Source organism: Carcharhinus amblyrhynchos, chromosome 21 (genome assembly GCF_965287045.1).
Source record: "Carcharhinus amblyrhynchos chromosome 21, sCarAmb.v2.hapA, whole genome shotgun sequence".
Taxonomy (NCBI): domain Eukaryota; kingdom Metazoa; phylum Chordata; class Chondrichthyes; order Carcharhiniformes; family Carcharhinidae; genus Carcharhinus; species Carcharhinus amblyrhynchos.
This window is the reverse complement of record NC_137344.1, coordinates 9558810-9579707: the sequence shown is the minus strand read 5'-3', so window position 1 is coordinate 9579707 and position 20898 is coordinate 9558810. Positions and strand designations below refer to the sequence as shown.

Sequence of the window (20898 nt, the reverse complement as noted above, 5' to 3'; positions counted from 1 at the left end):
TGCTTGGGTTTCCTCCAGTTTTCTCCCACAGTCTGAATGACGTGCTGGTTAGGTGCATTGGCCGTGCTAAATTCTTCCTCAGTGTACCTGAACAGGTACCAGAGAGTGGTAGCTGGGGATTTTCACAGTAACTTCATTACAATGTTAATGTATGCCTACTTGTGACACTAATAAGTAACCTTTAAACCTTTTCTTCAAATCCCTTGATTCTACAATTTTGATCGCTAGACAGAACAATGCATGATTATTTTTTAAAATGGAAATTTCAAAATGAATTAATGCTGCTGAATATTGAAGTGTTACACCAGGTCTGTTTAAATATACCTATACATTATAACAAAAATTGTACTTAAAAACCCAATATGTATAATGTATGATGTATAATGTGCTTTAAATTCACAACATTCTTCATCATTTGTAATTGCTCCAACCACCAGAACTTCACGTTATGTCATTCAAAATGCACATTCCAGAAGCTTACTGAATTTGTAAGGACAAAATCCATAATTGCACTGTTAGGCCAAGTAGACCTGGCAAGGTAGAATGCAGTATAGTGGATATGGTTCCTATTAATATTTCACTGAAATCCAAGTGAAAAATGTCTACAGAGCAGTTATGTGAAAATGTTATCTTCCCATTTCATTTTCCCAAAGTTCTTCTGATGATGTTAGTGCTGGTGCATTGATGTGCTGTGGTATACAAGGTATGCTCACATTTGGGCTTTTCCCATTTAATAGTTTCCAGAATTGTGGCTGGGGAAAGAGAGCAATAAGTTCTGTGGAACACCACTGTCTGTAAGTTCTCTCCAAGCCACACACCATCCTGACTTGAAACAAAATCACTGATGCTTGGCTCTTATTGGGTCCAAAACCTGCAATTTCTTTCCTACTAGCTCTCTGGGTGGTGTACCTTAGCCAGATGCAGTGTTTCAAGAAGATGCCTCATGACTGCCTTCTCAAGGGGGTTGAGGGTGCGTAGAATCCATACAGTGCAGAAGGAGGCTATTCAGCCCATCATGTCTGCACCAACCACAATCCCAACAGGTTATTCCTGTAACCCCATATATTTACCCTGCTGATCCCCTGACACTAGGGTCAATTTAGTATGGGTTGGTAAGTATGAGTTAGCAATCCACCTAACCAGCACATCTTTGGACTGTGGGAGGAAACCGAGCACCTGGAGGAAACCCAAGCAAGGAAAATGTGCAAACTCCACACAGACAGTCACCTGAGGCTGGAATTGAACCTGGGTCCCTGGCACTGCAAGGCAGCAATGCTAACCACTGCCACCATGCTGCCCCTGGACCTGGGCAATAACTGTTGTCCTTACTGTGGCGCTCTCGTCCCTGTGATGAAAGATTTAAATTGAATTCTCCTTGCTGTTGACTCACTGGATATAAAATCCCTTAACCATTCCACCACCTCAGTTAAAGATGAAGAGTGAAGAAAGTACTTTCAAGGAAAGAATTAAATTTTGCTTTGGATTTAGGTGAGGGTCTTTTGTTCAGAGGAAAGTAATTCTATGATAATTAAAATGAAAGCTGGCGAATAAGTGTGACATTTTTAGCATCTGTTACTGGCATTGAGTGCTATCTTCTGAGATACGAACGACTACATCAGGTTAAGAGTCAAACTGCCTCAGAAACGTGGTATATAACTCTAAGCGCAAAGAGAACACCTTTCAGTTTTGGTGTGACGTTTCCACTTTGCAGATTCACCATCCTTTGATATGATTTACATTAATTTGTTATTGTCACATGTATTAACGTACAATGAAAAGTATTGTTTCTTGCATGCTATACAGACAAAACATACTGTTCACAGAGAAGGAAACGAGAAAGTGCAGAATGTACTATTACAGTTCCTAGCTTGGGTGTAGAGAAAAATCAACTTAATGCAAGGTAAGTCCATTCAAAAGCCTGATAGCAACAGGGAAAAGCTGTCTTGAGTCAATTGGTATGTGACCTCAGACTTTTGTATTCTTTTCCTGAAGGAAAAAAGTGGAAGAGAGTATGTCCAGCATGCATGGGGTCCTTAATTATGCTGGCTTCTTTGCTGAGACAGCGGGAAGTGTAGACAGAGTCAGTGGATGGGAGGCAGGTTTGCGTGCTGGATTGGGCTACATTCACGACCTTCTGCAGTTCCTTGCAGTCTCGGGCAGAGCAGGAGCCGTAATAAGCTGTGATACAACCAGAAAGAATGCTTTCTACAGTGCATCTGTAAAAGTTGGTGAGAGTCGTAGCTGACGTGCCAAATTTCCTTAGTGTTCGGAGAAAGTAGAGGCATTGGTGGTCTCTCTTAACTATAGTGCTGGCATGGGAGGGGTGCCAGAACAGGTTGTTGATGATTTAAAAACTTGAAGCCCTCAACCCTGTCTACTTTGTCCCCATTAATGTAGACAGGGGCATGTTCTCCTTACAGCAGCATGAAAAACAAAACTGCTGGAAGTTTGAAATGAGAATGGGAGATGATGGAAACATCTGAAAAAGAAAATAACATAACGTTCAAGGAAAAATTACATTGGATATGAATATGTATATAGAGAAAGTACAATTTGTGATGAAAGATCATGTCCTTAATCTGTTTTGTCAAATAGAAATTGCTGACTAGTCATAGATGTGGCTACTGCACCATTGTTTAAGCCACAACTGATAAGTAAGAAAATGTCAGTACAGGTAAATGCAGAAGAAATGTATTTAACTTAACGTTTACCGTCATTCTCAATGGAATTTTGCAGTCTTTCTGTTTCACTACAGTTTGGAACTCTGGCAGATCCCTGCAACTTCCCTTCCAAGCCAATCACCATCCTGGCTGGGAAATAAATATATCGCTGTTCCTTCACAGTCACGGTGGGGTCACAATCGTAGAATTCCCCCCCTAATGGCATTGGGTGCCAACTTACAGCATGTAAACCGCAGTGCTTCAAGAAGGCAGCTCACCACCACCGTCTCGAGGGCAACTATGGATGAGTAATAAATGTTGGCGAGCCAGCAGTACCCATGTTCCATGAATGAATGAAAAAAAATTGTAAAGCTCCTGCTGCTGAATGATTATAAAGAAGAAAAAGACTTGCAGTTGTATTGTGCTGCTTATGTCGTTGGGACATGGCAGGATCTTTCAAGAGTAGGCTGTTGGGCCCTTTGAGCCTGCTCTGCTGTTTTAATGTTGATCCAACATTCCTCGTATGCCATTGGACCTCTGTGCAGCAATTAAATTTTGATCTAGCCTACGTGTTTAAGTTATTGGGACAAACCTTGCATCCAGGACCTTCTGCTTTGGAAGTGCTGCAACTGAATGAAAGCTGCCATCTTGTACCGCTAATGCAGTTGCTCCATCTGAGATTACTGTCCAGGTGTTGAATTTGTGGCCTTCCTGGCTCAGTTGCTCTCTAAAGTACTTGAGTTATCAGGAAGTCATCTTGTCTATAATACTTATCAATACAAACATGCATTTTGGTCTGCAATGTGTTTTTACTGCTGAAGATAGCACAAAAAAAGACCATGAACTGACAGTTTTGTCAGGAATCTTTTGGTATGTATGTTAGTGGATTTTTAGTCATTGCTGCTGCAACTAATGGCTATTATTCCAGCAAGAAACACTATTTAAGACTTAAGCATGGATGGTATTTATAATGTTACAGATTGTTAAAGTGACTTTGGTTCTCCATTTATATTAAATGACATACAAATAATATAATCTAGATCTCAAGCACCAGCTTTCTCAAAATGCTTCCTGATGTCAGGAAATAGCACAAGTCCTAGAGCGACCAACTCACACCCCATTCTCTACATGGCTACCTTTCTCCTGACCCTCGAACTGTTTGGAGTTAAAGGGGACTGGGTCTATTCTTACACACTAGTATAGCCTCTTATGTAATATGTAGTTTAGTTTGCATGTATAGGGAGTGCAGCTTCAATGCATGATGTTCCAACTCTCAGGTATGTGAGGTGCCAACTGAGCCAAACTGCCATTGGTTGCTGTAAACCTTTCCTCAGGCAGTTTGTGATTTTTTTTATTTTTGATAAGGGAAACTCAAAACCAGTAATTTGTCAGCTTGGTTCTATTTTTTCAATATCCCAGTGGTATAGTTAATATAGAAACCGTCACGTTATTCACAATAAATGATTCAAGAAAGCCAAAATAGTGCTTATGAATAATAATCTACAGGTCAGGTTCTTTTCTGATGGGGCGGCATGGTGGCACATTGGTTAGCACTGCTGTCTCACAGTGCCATGAACCTGGGTTCAGTTCCTGGCTTGGGTCACTGTCTGTGTGGCGTTTGCACGTTCTCCCCGTGTCTGCATGGGTTTCCTCCGGGTGCTCCCGTTCCTCCCCACAGCCCGAAAGATGTGCTGGTTAGGTGCATTGGCCGTGCTAAATTCTCCCTCAGTGTATCTGAACAGGCGCCGGAGTGTGGCAACTAGGGGATTTTCACAGTAACTTCACTGCAGTGTTAATGTAAGCCTATTTGTTACACTAATGAATAAACTTTTTTTCTGCTGGTGGTTAGGCTATAGTTTTGGATGCCCAAGATTTGAGGCTCAGGAGGTGAGGTTTTTTAAATTGTCATATCCAGCAAGGTTCCATCTTTAGTGAGTTCCTTGTTCACAATTTCTCTTACCTACACTTTGTACTTTGGTCATGCGATGGGTGATGTGATGTACAGTATTCACCTGTCCATATCTGAAATGTCCAAATCTCTGCGCTGATCCTTTGAAAGTTACGCTCTTTGAGCACAATGTTAATTGGTTAAATTACCCAAAAATATCAGCCTCCTCATTATTAATTCATTTTACAATAGCTGTGTGCAAATGCACAAATCAGATTAATCTCTGTATTGAGGCTGGTATGGTAGGTGCTGATTCTCCATGTTCTTTCAGAGAACCGCACTTCATGTCGAGGACAGAAATCATACAATATAGAATGAAGTGTTTTTATAAATTTTTGGTTGGGGGGGTGAGGGGGGAAGGGTGGGGGGACACTGCCAGTGCTAGAAATCAGAAATAAAAATCATGGTATATACATAACAGGCTAGCGGGTCTAACAGCTTCAGTGAAGTGAAGCACAGGTTATTGTAGAATACTGTAACTACCCAAACCAATGCTGCTGTTGCATGCTAGAACCTATCTAATTGAAATCCATTCAAAAGCACGTTCCTGCTTTGTGATTTTGCCATTGTGACATTTTGCGGGAATGCAATGCCTGTGAACAGCGGAACTTTGCTGCATTTTGAAGAGTAAATGAAGAAATATTGTTTCCATTGGTGAGGTATTTGTGACAAGGGGTCATCATTTTACAGTTGTTCCCAAGATGAGAAATATCTTTATGTAGTCAGTTATAATAATGTGGGGGTGCCAGCGTTGAATTGAGGTGGGCATAGTAAGAAATCTCGCAACATCAGGTTAACATCCAACAGATTATTTTGGTCTCACAAGCATTTGGAGCAATGCTCCTTCATCAGGTGAGTGTCTGTGTCGATATGCACAATCTTCTTGGATATCCTCTTCACTTTGAGCCAGTGGTTTGCATTGTCAGTAGTAGCCATGATGTGGAGATGCTGGCGTTGGACTGGGATGGGCACATTAAGAAGTCTCACATCACTCACCTGACAAAGGAGCTGCGCTCCGTAAGCTCGTGATACCACGTAAACTTGTTGGACTTTAACCTGGTGCTGTCGGTTATTGTAGCAGCTGCTGTTTTGTAGTTGAGGTAGAGGCCTCTACATCTTTTAACAGAAAAACATACAGGCATTTCAAGCAAAGGAAGATATATGCCTGTAGGGAGAGAATCATTGGGATTAGTTTTGGTTTTTATAGCGAACACAAGCAGGTTGAATCATGTAGTCATTTGTTCTGATGTTTTATATGCGCTGTCTGAGGCCAGTACTCTCCTTTCACCTGATGAAGAGGGAAACCTCGAAAGCTTGTGAGTTTACTATCAAATAAATCAGTTGGACTTAAACCTGGTGTTGTCAGACTTCTTACTACGTCATTTGTTCTATCAGAGGTGCTGAAACATAAGCATTTTGTGGCATTGTGTTGTGAATTTTTAATGGGGATATTCTCTTTTGTTCAGTTTCTTAGATATAGATTTTGGATTTTCGGCTAATTAATTGGGAAAGGACCCAACTTGAAAGAAAGGGTAACTATTGAACAGGCTACTGATGGCCTTTCTTAATAACAGCAAAAAATGCTGGATAACCTAAGCAGGTCTTGCAGCATCTGTGGAGAGAGAAGCAATTAACATTTCAAGTCCATATCATCCTTCTATAGAACTGAAGAGAATAGAAATGTAATGAATTGTTGGAGAGAGGGTGGGGCAGAATGGAAGCTCAAGGATAGATTTGGGCTGAGAAGAGATTGAAAAGATGTCGTGAACATGAGACAAAGGGGTTGTTAATGTTACCATTAAGGACTGAAAAAAGTGCTAATCATGGCATAAATGTAAGGCAGCAGAATGTGTTAATAGGAGAGCAAAGGTCAGTGCTCAGTGGGTGCAAAACGGGATAAATGGCTCAGTGGGGGAGGGAAGGGGTTGTACTCGGGCAAGCCAAGGGAATCAAAATCAAAGAGGAGTCAAGATGAGAGGAAAGTTTGCTGACTAAAGTTATTGAACTCGACGTTGAGTCCAGAAGGCCACAGCATGCCTAATTGGAAGATGAGGCTGTTGTTCCAGTTTTCGTTGGGCATCACTGGAGCATGGCAACAGGCCCAGGATGAACATGTGGGCATGAGAGCAAGATGCTGAGTTGGAATGACAGGTAACAGAAAGGTTGGAGGTCATGCTTGCGGACGGAGAAAAGGTGTTCTGCAAAGTGGTCACCAATCTGTGTTTGGTCTTCCCATTGGAGAGGAGACCACACTGGGAGCAGCGAATGCAGTGAAATACACCTTGGTTATTTTAAGAGATGGAAAGAGCCTACATCCATTTTGAAAGGTTGTGGCTTTGTGGTAAGACTACTGCTATTCTTTTTGATTTGATTTATTATTGTCACATATATTGGGATACAACGAAAAGTATTTCTTGCGTGCTATACAGACAAAGCAAACTGTTCACGGAGAAGGAAACGAGAAAGTGCAGAATGTAGTGTTACAGTCATAGCTAGGGTGTAGAGAAAGATCAACTTAGTGTGAGGTAAGTCCATTCAAAAGTCTTACAACAGCAGGGAAGAAGCTGTTCTTGAGTTGGTTGGTACGTGACCTCAGACTTCTGTATTTTTTTCCCGAAGGAAGAAGGCAAAAGAGAGAATGTCTGGGATGCGTGGGATCTCTAATTATGCTGGCTGCTTTGCTGAGGCAGCGGAAAGTGTAGACAGTCAGTGGATGGGAGGATGGTTTGAGTGATGGATTGGACTACATTCACGACCTTCTGCAGTTCCTTCAGTCTTGGACAGAGCCGGAGCCATACCAAGCTTTGATACAACTAGAAAGAATGCTTTCTATGGTGCATTTGTAAAAGTTGGTGAGAGTTGTCGCGGACATGCCAAATTTCCTTAGTCTTCTGAGAAAATAGAAGCGTTGGTGGGCTTTCTTAACTATAGTGTCAGCATGGGGGAATCTGGATGGATTGTTGGTGATCTGGACATCTAAAAACCTGAAGCTCTTGACCCTTTTGTACTTCGTCCCCGTTGATGTAGACAGGGGTATGTTCTCCTTCTATGCTCCCTGAAATCGATGACAACTTCCTTTGTTTTGTTAACATCGAGGGAGAAATTATTGTTCTGTAGTTTTAGGTCGGAATTGAGAAAGAAAAATGCCCTCACGTTTCACACAGGGTGTTTTTTATTTAATGTTTCAAAGGAGTTATTATTGTATGTTTCTGGCTGAGATAATCAATATAATTTATAAATATTTGACATGTTTCTTACTGTCTCTTTAGGTTCGGATTGCTTTGCAGCTTGAAGATGGATCCAGGCTTCAGCATCTTTTTCAATCTAGTTTGACCCTGTGGGATCTTCTTGATCACTTTCCTGAGACCAGGTGAGCCTTGTTTCTTTTTTATCCTTCATTCAATTTGCAGCAGGGCAGAGTTTCCCTATTTGACATGTACAGTAAAAGTCTAATATTTCATCATTCGTTACTCATTCTAGCATTTCTCAGTATAATTTAGTTTGTTAGTTCAGATAATTATGCATGTGCTGAATGTAATGATGTGCTTGAACACCAGATTCAAATTCAAATTTGCTAATAAAGGCAATATTGCAGCCTTATGCCAAATACTTAGTTCTCTGTAACATTATCTTTCAATATTTGCTAGATTGCCAGTCTTCACAAAATGTGGTGGAGTTTCCTTTAGAGACACTATGTAATTGTTTATCAATAGTAAATGATGGAAGTAACTTGAAGGAAATTATTCGCGTCTACTTCACATAGCAGCAAAATGTAGCGGACAGTAAAAATTAAATGCTTTTTGATCCTTAACATATGCATCTCTTGGTCCTGATGCCCTCTTCTGGAAGCTGCTGCTTTACTTCCTCACTTGTCAGCCGTTTTCCATTTGTCTTGGAAAATGTGTACGCTAACGTTTTTAGCTTTTTGTTTTATCTCTATTGATTAGCTGAAAGTGTATCTCATAGAACCCAAAGAAAAGGCAACATTTTTCAAAACTGCTCTGATCTACACAAGTTACTGCACTGCATCTGAGATGCTTTGATGTCCTGTACTGATAACTTTTCTTCCTTTTGCTTCTGTCTACCTCCCTCCTATCCTGAAATTGAATCCTTGTTGAGATGTAGTTCCATGAGAACGTTCCTATATTTCAATCAAATAGGCAGTATTTATGGTTAAGTATTGAGAATGAATTGTGCACAGTGTTGAAGTTTAGTGGCATGGCCACTGAATTGGCTATTATTCTCTGGTTTCCATACGTATATATTTCCAGAAGGGGTCACTGCTTGTCAGTTGGGAGCAGGAAGCTTGGCCAGTTTTGTCTCCAACCAGCTCTGGAGGACCAAGGCCAGTTACCATATTCCTACTGTAATGGCTGAGCTAACTAAATATGGACTGATTAAATCTCAGGATCACTCCAAAGATGTGCAAGTTAGGTGAATTGGGAATGCCAAATTGATCCCTAGCGTTAGGGGGATTAGCAGGGTAAATAAGTGGGTATGTGGTGATAGGGAATGGATGGGATTGTTGTCGGTGTAGGCTCGATGGGTTGAATGGCCTTCTTCTGCACTTTAGGGATTCTATAATCTATAACATTTTGGGCTGTAAGGCTTAACTTGTCAATGTGTAAATCTGCTGCTCCAGTAAAGAGCTAATTTTGAAAGCATTATTTGTGATTCCATATAAGCTGGGGTTGTCTGGCTCCACCACATGCAGGATTTTCCCATCCCACCAAAATCAGTGGACAAGAAGGTTGGTTGGGCTCGCTTACACTATGTCAGGAGCTGCGAGGCCAGGACTGGACAATTCTGGCTGTAGTTCATTAAGTTTGAGTAATGTCAGTGTGCATTCAGTGTTCCAGTGGTTGTGTTGAGAAAGTTGAAGGTCCAATCGGCCTAGACTGGATATAACTTTGTGCTTTCCATTCTAAAAATTTAAGGAAAAATACATGCGAATCAAGTACAGCTTTAAGATTAATTAGACTGAGTTCAATTCTTTCTCAAAATATATTGTTCCCTCCTCACTGAAATCAGTCTGTAGGTTTGACCTCCAATTTTTTTTTAGCTGAAGGTTTACACACAGTGATTTTGGTTTTAGTATTCCCAATTTGAGCAAATCATGCATAAGAATTAATGTACTGCCTTTTATTTTGGCTCTGGAATGTCTATGGAGTCTTAATCTGTGGCTGACTTGCTGCACATCAGACTGAATGGCCGCATTTCAAGAGTGGACAGATGTAGGGACTTTGAGCTGGAGAAGTAAAATGGGGCTGACTCTGCGACTGTTTCCACAGAGTTGGCAGCGTTGTTGATGAACTGTGTCCATGCCATATTCCTCTGGAAAGTTTTACCCAGCAACATTAGCTGTTGGTTGACACTGATTTGTTTTGACAGCAGCTTAGTCCTCACATCCTATTCCTCATGTTTACTTCTTTTGGAGAATGGCACAGTACGCTTTTCTTGTGTTAAACCAAATTTGCCATCGACATGCCCATTCTTCCGGATTATTCTGTTTTCTCTTGGAACTTTTCTAATGCTGATTTTGAGCTTGTGGATGGTACCCAAATGATGACATCCATTGATGTTAATTCAGTTGTTGGAATGTCGTTAATATATCTGAGGGACAGGCTGTTAACCAAGCTCTGACGAGTCTTGCCATTGGGTAAAAAAAAACCCTGTTGAGATTGTTACCAACAATTTAATACTAATTGTGCACTTAGCCAGTAAAATTAATATACATTGAATCAGCTTGCAGAGAATGTTGGGAGCTGAGATATTACTTTTTAGGCCTTACTAAAAAGTATTTTCTGCGTTCAAGAACACCACTATTGTGTGTTCCTCTTTGTAACTTCGGCGAAAATATCCTGACCATCAAGTTCAATCATAATGCAAGAAAGAACTTGCTTCTACATGACACCTATCAGGATCTCATGATATTCCTAAAGCACTTAAAGTGGTGAGAGACGGGCAGAACAAGGAAGTTGAGGGTTATAGGACAGTAGAGTTAAGACCACAATCAGATCAACCTTGATCATAGTGAATGATGGAGCAGGCTCAATGGGTCAAATGGCCTACTCTGTTAGTTTTTTAATGTTATTAAATTATATCCCAATTGCTAATACATCAATTTACCATTTTAGATGTTATGAAAATGAGCAATATTAAATATTGATGAGAAGTAAGACCTATAAATGAAAAATGTTGTAGTTCACGTACATACTTTGAGATATGGCAATGTCTATAATACTTTAATCTAAAAACTTGGTATTTGAGACATCTTGTTGGCAGTGAGACAGAAATTGTTGCGGTAAAGAGAACATTCAAGCTGATTGCCAAGTGGTTGGATTATAGTGAGATAATCTGTAAAATGTTGATGAAACCACAATCAAAGTGCCATATGCAGTTCTGACTTCGTACCAACCAAAAGCTACACTGGAAATTGGCAAAGGTTAAGGAAAATAAAGAACAAAGAACAAAATCAGCCTGGGAAACAGGCCCTTCGGCCCAATGAGCCCACGCTGCCATCTCAACACCACCTCTCTACCCATGACCCCTATCTAATGTTTTATGGCCATCCAGATTGAGGGAAAACTGATTTAGGGACAATTTATTCCTGCCAAGCAGCCTAACAGCACATCTTTGGGGTGTGGGAGGAAACCGGAGCGCCCGGAGAAAACCCACGCAAGCACGGGGAGAATGCGCAAACTCCCACAGACACCGGCCCAAATCCATGTGTCTGCACAGCAATCAGCGATAGTCACTGAGCTGTCGTCTTGCCCAGTATCTCGTCCAGTTTAGCCACACACTAACGACATGAAGCACTAGGCCAATCTCGAACAACCAAGAGCAGCCCCAGTACGACCCATCGCGTGTATGCCCCTCGTTGGACACTAGGTGGACCGACTTAAAACCTGTGAATGAAAAGAGAAAAACATTATTATCATACTATACCCGTTTACATTTCTAGGGACACCCCAATGCTAATGACCCTTATTTAAAAGTTCTCCTATATCCACCCATCTCCAACTCAGTCATGTGCCTGTCTAAGTTACTCTTAAAGGACTCTAGCGTGTTTGCCTCCACCACCTTACTTGGCAGAGCATTCCATACCCCCACTACCCTCTGTGTGAAAAACCTCCCTCTAATATCTGTGTTGTACCGCTCCTCCCTCACCTTAAGTCCATGGCCCCTTGTCCTACGTGACTCTATTATAGGAAATAGCTTACCTCTGTTTACTCTATCTATACCCTTCATAATCTTATATACCTTTATTAGATCCCCCCCTCAGTTGGCGTCTTTCAAGGGAAAAGAGCCCCAATTTCTACAATCTTTCCTCATACCCCAGTCCTTCCATACCAGGCAACGTTCTGGTAAACCTCCTCTGCACTCTCTCCAGAGTCTCCACGTCCTTCTGGTAGTAAGGCGACCAGAACTGTATGCAGTACTCCAAATGTGGCCTAACCAACGTTCTGTACAACTGCAACATTAGACTCCAGCTCTTATATTCTATACCCCTTCCTATAAAGGCTAACATACCATAGGCTTTCTTCACCACACTCTCCACTTGCACTGCCACTTTCAAAGACTTGTGCACTTGCACCCCCAGGTCTCGCTGTGACTCTATACTCCTTACAGGCTTACCCTTTATCATATAACTTCCCCCTACATTATTCCGGCCAAAATGCATCACCTCACATTTATCCAGATTGAACTCCATTTGCCACCTATCTGCCCAATCAACCAGCCTATCAATATCCTGCTGTATTGCCAGACAGTGCTCCTCACTGCCCGCCAATCCAGCCATCTTGGTGTCATCAGTAAATTTGCTGATCACACCACCTACTCCCTCTTCCAAATCATTTATATACACTACAAAGAGAAGAGGTCCCAGTACCGAGCCCTGCGGCACACCACTAGTGACAGACCTCCAGCTAGAAAAAGACCCCTCCACAACTACTCTCTGACTCCTCTTTGCAAGCCAGTTCTCTACCCATCTAGATACCTGACCACATATCCCATGAGCTTTAATCTTCTGTACCAATCTACCATGAGGGACTTTGTCAAAAGCCTTACTGAAATCCATATAGACGACATCAACGGCTCGTCCTTCGTCAACCGTTTTTGTCACCTCCTCAAAGAATTCTACCAGATTCGTAAGGCAAGACTTCCCCTTGACAAAGCCATGCTGCGTATCCTTAATCAGATCGCAACGCTCCAAGTGCGCGTACATCCTATCCCTAAGAATCCTCTCCATCAACTTACCTACCACTGATGTTAAGCTCACCGGCCTATAGTTACCCGGGCTATCCCTCCTACCCTTTTTAAACAACGGTACCACGTTAGCTATCCTCCAGTCCTCTGGGACCTCACCTGTGTCCAAAGAAGAGACAAAGATTCACGTCAGAGGCCCAGCAATCTCATCCCTTGCCTCTTTAAGCAGCCTAGGATAAATGCAGTTAGGCCCCGGAGATTTATCGGTCTTAATGCCCTCTAAAAGCCCTAACACTTCTTCCCTCGTAATCAATAGACCTTTCAATCGGTCTACCGCTCCTTCAACGACTGCACTAGACATCAAGCCCCTCTCCTTCGTGAATACCGACGCGAAGTATTCATTCAGGATCTCCCCCACTCCCTCTGCCTCTAAGCACAATTCCCCACGTCTGTCCCTGAGAGGACTGATTTTACCCCTAACCACCCTTTTGTTCTTAAGATAGGAGTAAAACGCCTTTGGATTCTCCTTAACCCTACCTGCCAAAGCCATCTCATGCCCCCTCTTTGCTCTCCTAACTCATCGTTTGAAATCCCTCCTACTATCTCTGTATTCCTCCAACGCTCTCTCCGTTCCCAGCTGCTTAGACCTGGCATACGCCTCTCGTTTCTTCCTAACCAGGTCTTCTATATCCCTAGTAATCCACGGTTCCCTCATCCTACCTTTCCCATCCTTTCTCCTAACCGGCACATGCCTTTCCTGCACCCTTTGCAGTTTTCCCTTGAAAGACTCCCACATGCCTAACGTGGTTAGCCTAAAGAGGCTAGTGTTCCCACTTGGATCCAAGGAAAGCTTCAAGGGGTTGATTTTTTTGGGGGTGGGGTGGGGAAGGGCTTATGTTGGGTGGTGGTGCTTGTGCTGAAGTGATATTTAGAAGTTCATAAAAAAGAATCATATTCATTGAAGTGCGAGGTCAGAATCATTTGGAATGTGAGATTAAAAAAACACTGAGAACCTGAGGGTTCACCTTGGTACAGTAGCGAAGCTAAATAGATGGATAAATGAATAGTCTGCAGCACTGCAGGTGATGTACACATGGTTAAGCATTTGGATTGGAGCGGAACTAGGAGTATTTTTTACGCAAACAAAGTTAGTTAACTGAAACAGTTTTGAAAGGAAATGAGTTGCAGGAAGATCTTCAGCTTTAAATGATGTGTTTGAAATGCATGAAAAGGAAGCCTTCAAAACGTTTTGGTACGTACCACAGCCTTATCATTAACTTCAAGACTTAGTGTGGTTCAGGAAAGATGAAAGTACTGCAGTGAAAATCCTTTCTGTGTCTTTTACCTGGAAAGACAGGTGGCAGACTACTGATTTTCTCAGTGGCTTCAAAAGCTAGTGTTAGTTTTGTGTTCAGGATCTCAGTTTTTGCCATTATCATTATCATTACCATTATCATCTAGTCAGCTGCAGGGTACTGTGTACCTGTAGCATACAACTCATCGCACACCAGTCTTGTAGATGCCCAGCTCTTCACAGCAATGCATATCGTACGGGTATCCTTTGGCAACTCAACTCCCTTGGCTCTCAGACCTGAGCAACATCCTGTTCCCTCACGTAAGGAAGAAGATTGCAACAAGAAGACTCCTGGAGAAAGCTTACATCATCCAAGCCTAACACTACACAAGGACTTTACCAATCTACTTGTTGCTCGGGACCAGCTCACCACAGATCCCAAAACTACCCACCTGGTTTTAACCTACCACATCATCATTGGGCACTCCTGCACTGGCCAACACTTTGATGCACAAATCAGCACAAGTGAGGAAACCCAGGCGGCAGCTGTCATGCACCCTAATCAATTAATCAAATCACTGAAGACTACCCCCTGACGAAGTTTAGTGGAGCTCTCAAAGCACTGCGGAAGCTATTGCCTAACTTGGTGATTACTGCATGTGCTAAGAAATATGTTTGCATTTGACAGCATCTTGTAAAGTACAATTAACTTGCTCAATAATGGCTCAGTTATTTTAGTAATTGCTTCATCGAATAAAATTTACCATAAAATAGGTAAATGTAATGGATGAAGTTGTCTTTCATCTTGACCTGTGTTTTTTTTGTTTCCTTGGTTTGTCCCAATATAACACCTCCCCACCCCCCACAGGGCTATCTGTCTTGCCTTGTTTTGCTTTAACTGAGCATTGTCCTTTATTCCCCTGTGACCACATTCTGCTATCTTACCTTTATGCCACTATCAGTGCTTTAGCCTGCAGTGCTACCATTAGCACTTCCTTTGTCTTGTTAGTTTAACATCTGTTAGAATTTAACGTCTGTTAGTTTAACGTCTGTTGTAGGTAAAATGTTAGAATCCGTCATCAAGGAGGAAATAGCGAGGCATCTTGAGGGGAATTGCTTGATAGAGCAGACGCAGCACGGTTTCGTTAAGGGGAAGTCGTGTCTGATGAATTTATTGGAGTTCTATGAGGATGTGCCTAGGGCAGTGGATAGAGGAGAGCCGGTGGATGTGGTCTTTCTTGATTTTCAGAAGGCGTTTGACAAGGTACCTCACAAGAGGTTATTGCAGAAGGTAAGGGGGAATGGAGTTGGGGGTAGGGTGTTAGCGTGGATAGAGGATTGGCTGTCAAATAGGAGGCAGAGAGTGGGGGTCAATGGGTGCTATTCGGATTGGTGGTTGGTGACTAGTGGAGTGCCCCAGGGGTCGGTGCTGGGGCCTCAGCTATTTACCATTTATATAGATGATCTGGAGGAGGGAACCGAGTGTATGGTGTCGAAATTTGCTGATGACACCAAGATTGGTGGAATGGCAAATTGCGCGGAGGGTGTGGAGAGTCTGCAGAAGGATCTAGATAGGCTGGGCAAATGGGCCAGGAACTGGCAAATGGAATTTAATGTTGGCAAGTGCGAGGTGGTCCACTTTGGTAGGAATAATGGTAGGAAGGACTATTACTTACGTGGCGAAAAACTGCAGCAGGCGACGGTGCAGAGGGACCTCGGGGTCCTTGTGCATGAGTCGCAAAAGCTCAGCCTGCAGGTGCAGCAGGTGGTCAGGAAGGCTAATGGGATTCTGGCCTTCATAGTGAGGGGGATTGAATATAAAAGTAGGGAGGTCTTGCTGCAGCTGTATAGGGCATTGGTGAGGCCGCAGCTGGGGTACTGTGTGCAGTTTTGGTCGCCATACTTACGCAAGGATATTTTGGCCTTGGAGGGAGTGCAGAGGAGGTTTACTAGGCTGATACCGGAGTTGAGGGGGTTGAGCTATGAGGAGAGGCTGAATAAACTAGGCTTGTACTCATTAGAGTTTAGAAGAATGAGGGGAGATCTCATTGAGACGTATAAGATGATGAATGGGATGGATAGGATAGAGGTGGAGAGACTCTTCCCGCTCAGAAAGGACAGTAGGACTAGGGGGCACAGCCTCAAGATAAAGGGGGGGCGGTTTAGAACGGAGTTGAGGAGGAACTTCTTCACTCAAAGGGTGGTGAATCTCTGGAATTCTCTGCCCGTTGAAGTGGTGGAGGCTGCCTCACTAAATATTTTTAAGCTGCGGGTTGATGGGTTTTTGATAAGCGAGGGGATTAAGGGTTATGGGGAGAGGGCGGGAATGTGGAACTGAGCCACAACAGATCAGCCATGATCTTATTGAATGGCGGGGCAGGCTCGAAGGGCTAGATGGCCTACTCCTGCTCCTATTTCTTATGTTCTTATGTCCATGACATCTTTGTCAATATCTTCTTGGCCTTGACCTATCCCTGACTTTTTATTCTGCCTCACCTAATTCACCCCTTCTTCAGCAGTATAATCCATTGCATTTCTATTCCTCTTTAGTTCTGAAGAAGTCATATGGACTCCACATGTTAATCCTGTTTCTCTCTCCACAGATGCTGCCGGACCTATTGAGTTTATCCAACATTTTCTGTTTCTATTTCAGATTTGCATCATTCACAGTAATTTTGCTTTCTTCAATTCTAACTACCCTGTTCTGTTTTTAGTCTGACAGTTTGTGTTTGACAAAACCTACATAGGTGCGTGACAACTCACTCAAGAACACATTTAAAAATGGGAATATAATTGGTCCAGACTACTTGATATTTGAATTTTCCATTACAAAACAAGTGTTCTGTCCAATTATGATTAATTTGGGTAGGAGGGGTGGAATACAACAGCAAATTTTGTTGCTAGGAATTTCAAGAGTTGTCTTTTATGCTAGCTAAATTATATTCGCCTTTTGTTGAACTGTGCCACTGATATGATTGGTACTGTTAAGTGGAAAATGTTGCCTGATCCTCCAGAGGTTTCTTCCCTTAGCTGGAGGTTGAAAAATATTGTTGGAGAGTAGAAAGTCCTTCTGATGCCGAATGCAGCAGAAGTGTTTCATTTCCTGAATGCTGGCATCTTTCTTCGCCAAAATTCACCGTTTCAAAATTGGAAGTGTTTTGCAAGGTTGCATGAATGAATATGGGAGGGCAAAATGGAATTATTTAATTTAATAGATCATATTTTGGCATAAGATCAAAAGAATGACTTGAATTTGGTGCCTGTCCTTGATGTTAATGTCAGTTAATTGTTGTGAGATAGCCATTTACGAATCAGTGCTCATGACATTTGTGACTTGAATTAACTTCTTAGTAGTAATGGCCAGAGGAATTTGGTTAATATATATTCAGGACATCTGATTTTGATCGATTTGAATTGCTCTGTCGGTAAGTCAAAAGGATGGCCAATGTGTGTGAAAAAAGCTCGCGTTCTCTCTTTCTCACTCTCTCTTTATAAATATATAATATATATATAAAAATATATGCCCCCCTTGGAGAAATATTATGCATTGAATAAACCTATGGAACTAAGCTTCTTGTCAAAATTTGCTGCAAGTGTAGTGTGCCTACTTTCACATTGAGTAAAGGAAGATGAATGGCAAAAATGTTACAGTTTGCACCTGTTTTTTATTTAATGCATTTTATGAACAAAGTTTCAAGAATGCAGTAATATGGCATTGCCAGCTGCCTAATTCTTTCTGGTCTAGGACATCCTCTTAAAATTCCTTTTTATTTTGCATCAAAATAATGAATTGTGCAAAGTATCAAGGATTCAAGTATCTGTGTACTCCATGAAATATGTTTATAAAGACCCTAATGAAAAGGCAGACAGTTTTTCTGATAGCTAGTAGAATCAAGCTGGTATAAAGCCTTCTGCATTTTTTGTCTTTCATCATTGAATGGATTATTTTCCATTGAATACTAATACTTTAAGTAGATAGATGGACAGAGGAAGACCATGAGAAATAGGGAGAGGAGTAGGCCAATCAGCCCTTCGAGCCTGCCCTGCAGTTTGATAAGACTCACTAAATTCTGCCTTACCTCAGTAACCCTTAATTCCCCTTTCGATTGCTGCCTTGAAAATGCAGCTCCTCCTCCTCCTCCTCCTCCACCTCCACCTCCTCCTCCACCTCCACCTCCACCTCCACCTCCACCTCCACCTCCACCTCCACCATCTCCATCTCCATCATTCAGTGACTATGCTCTCAGGTTCTCCACTGTCCCATGAGTGGAAACAGCCTCCTACCATGTATCCTGTCTAACCCTCCTCAGAATTCTATATGTTTCAATCTTGCCACCTCTCATTCTTCTGAACACCAAGGAGTGCAGACCTAACCTCTTTAATCTTTCCTCATAGGGCAGTCCCTGCATACCCAGTATCACCCTAGTAAACTAGTCAACTAGGATGGGAGGCAATGGCCCAGTGGCATTATCACTATACTATTAATCCTGAAACTCAGCTAATGTTCCGTGGGCCTGGGTTCAAATCCCATCATGGCAGATGGGGGAATTTGAATTCAATTAAAAACAGTCTGGAATTAAGAATCTACTGATGACCATGAAACCATTGTTGACTGCCAGAAAAACCCATCTGGTTCACTAATGTCCCTTCAGGGAAGGAAATCTGCCTTCCTTACCTGGTGTGGCTTATGTGTGACTCCAGAACCACAGCAATGTCATTGACTCGCAGCTGCCTCAGGCAACTAGGGATGGACAATAAATAATGGCCAACCAGTGATGCCCATGTCCCATAAATGAATTTTTAAAAAAGTCCTTTGTACTGCCTCCAGTTATAATAAAGGACCGATCCCTAATTTTTCCCCAAAAGCTGGAAGCCTTGTAAGAATTGGCCTTCAGAAGAACTCTCAACCTTGGGTGAACAGCATGTTCCACACCAATGTGCAACTTGCAGTTGGTATGATATTAAATCTGGACTTGACTTGCACTTGGTATATAATGTAATCTCACTCCTGGGAGTGAATCCTGCATGTTCTGTCCCTCCCTGACGCCAGAGTATTAGAGATCACTGAGAAGGTGCAGAATGATTATCGTACAATGCAGACTATCTCTTACTCTGAACTTTATACTTTACTAGTCAACTTAGTTCTGTTCCACAATTTTAAAATTAAGCAGGCTGGAGATTACCAAAAGGGAAAGGTTCCACTTGATTTCAACACACACACCATCTCTCACACACAGACACACACCATCTCACACACAGACACACACACACTGAAATGACAAGTCCATAGAATGAGCCACAAGATCAGCAATAACTTAAGTTTGTTCAATAAATAGCAGTGTGCTGCAAAGAACTGTCTTGGATTTGTTCTCTGGCCGGTGCTGAGTTAGTCATTTAAGTGTTAGGTTCATTAACATTGGCCATCGTAACCCTGGGTTACGCAGAAAAAATTGGCCTCTCTTGATGATTATATAGGAAGGCCAGCTGCAAATGAGTATGTATAGATGACAGGCAGGAACAGGATAAGGCTCTAGCTGTGATGTGCACTACAGTCAAGTAGCTGTGCATACTTCATGTCAAGACAAACACTTAAAAAAAAAGCTAGTGGAGAGAGTAGCAGGTGCCTGTGGAATTGAATCGCATCTAGTAAAAGTGCTCACAAACAGAGGGATAAAGTTTGGCAAAAGGAAACAAAGACAAAAGCTAAGATTGGCAATTAGGAAGATCAAGGAGGCCATGTTTTCAGAGCAAGAATAATCTTATTCAGGTTAGGCATCAAAATGTAGCTATCCGGATGAATCACGTTGGACCAAAAACAAAGGCAAGAGAAATGATTCCAACCAAGGATCTTGTGAATGATAGATGGGAACTGATGATGTTGAAGAATGGCTTTAGTCCCTGTAACTGTAAATGAAGCTAGGAGCAGTAACTGGACAAGAACAGCATAAGGAAATGCTGCAAATGTTTTGGTAGTGCAGTATTCTTAATGGGGCAGGAACCAGATCAGGCAGAAGTGAACAAGTGAGTTAATAGCAATAATTTATGATTCTAAGTGAATTTGGTGGAAATATTATAATTTGCTTGTTCAATTCAAAGATGGAAAGAACATGAAGGAATGAGTCCCGCATGTTATGACCCTCCCGGTGTCAAGATAAAAGACATCACTGAAAAGGTGCTGAGTGATTTGAGGGCAGAAAAGGAACAGCCAGAACTCATGGCCCTGAGGGAACTAATGACAAAAGAAGGAAAAGAGTTCAATCATAGAGTGTTAGAATCCCTACAGTTCAGAAAGGGAGACATTTGGCCCATCGAGTCTGCACCAACAATAATCCCACCCAGGCTCCCATCCCCATAACCCCAAGCATTTACCCTGCTAATTCCCCTGAAACTAAGGGGCAATTTAGTATGGCCAATCAACCTAATTCTGTTCTGTATTATTCTGGGATTCTCTCAGGTATCATGTGTATCCGCTGCCAGTCATTTTAGAAACTGCTGAACATGCTAATTGCAGCTGATGCTACTCAGGCTATGAAAACGAAGTGACATGGATTTGATGGAGGCATGAATGGAAAAGAGAGCTTTAGAAACCTAAAGTCTTGCTGAACACATAGAAGACATTAAGAAGGCATCTATTTAACTCAATACAATGCTTCTGTACCCAGTCGCCTTGTTGCCCGCCATCTATGTGCTATGATGTTGAATCTGGTCTTGTCAATATAAAATAATTGTGGTGCTCTGTGATATAAGTGGAACACACTGCAAACGATCCATCCATTGACACTGTCTAC

General features: G+C 42.1%; 1 protein-coding gene across 1 annotated transcript in view; it reads left to right on the top strand.

Annotated features, from left to right (window-relative positions):
• Nucleotides 1-20898, top strand: part of aspscr1 (ASPSCR1 tether for SLC2A4, UBX domain containing) — a 230930-nt gene that overhangs the window by 34410 nt on the left and 175622 nt on the right. Inside the window, exon 4 of the mRNA XM_080209458.1 lies at nt 7878-7978. Within this exon, the coding sequence (XP_080065584.1) occupies nt 7878-7978 (101 nt within the window). The remainder of the gene's footprint in view (nt 1-7877; nt 7979-20898) is intronic.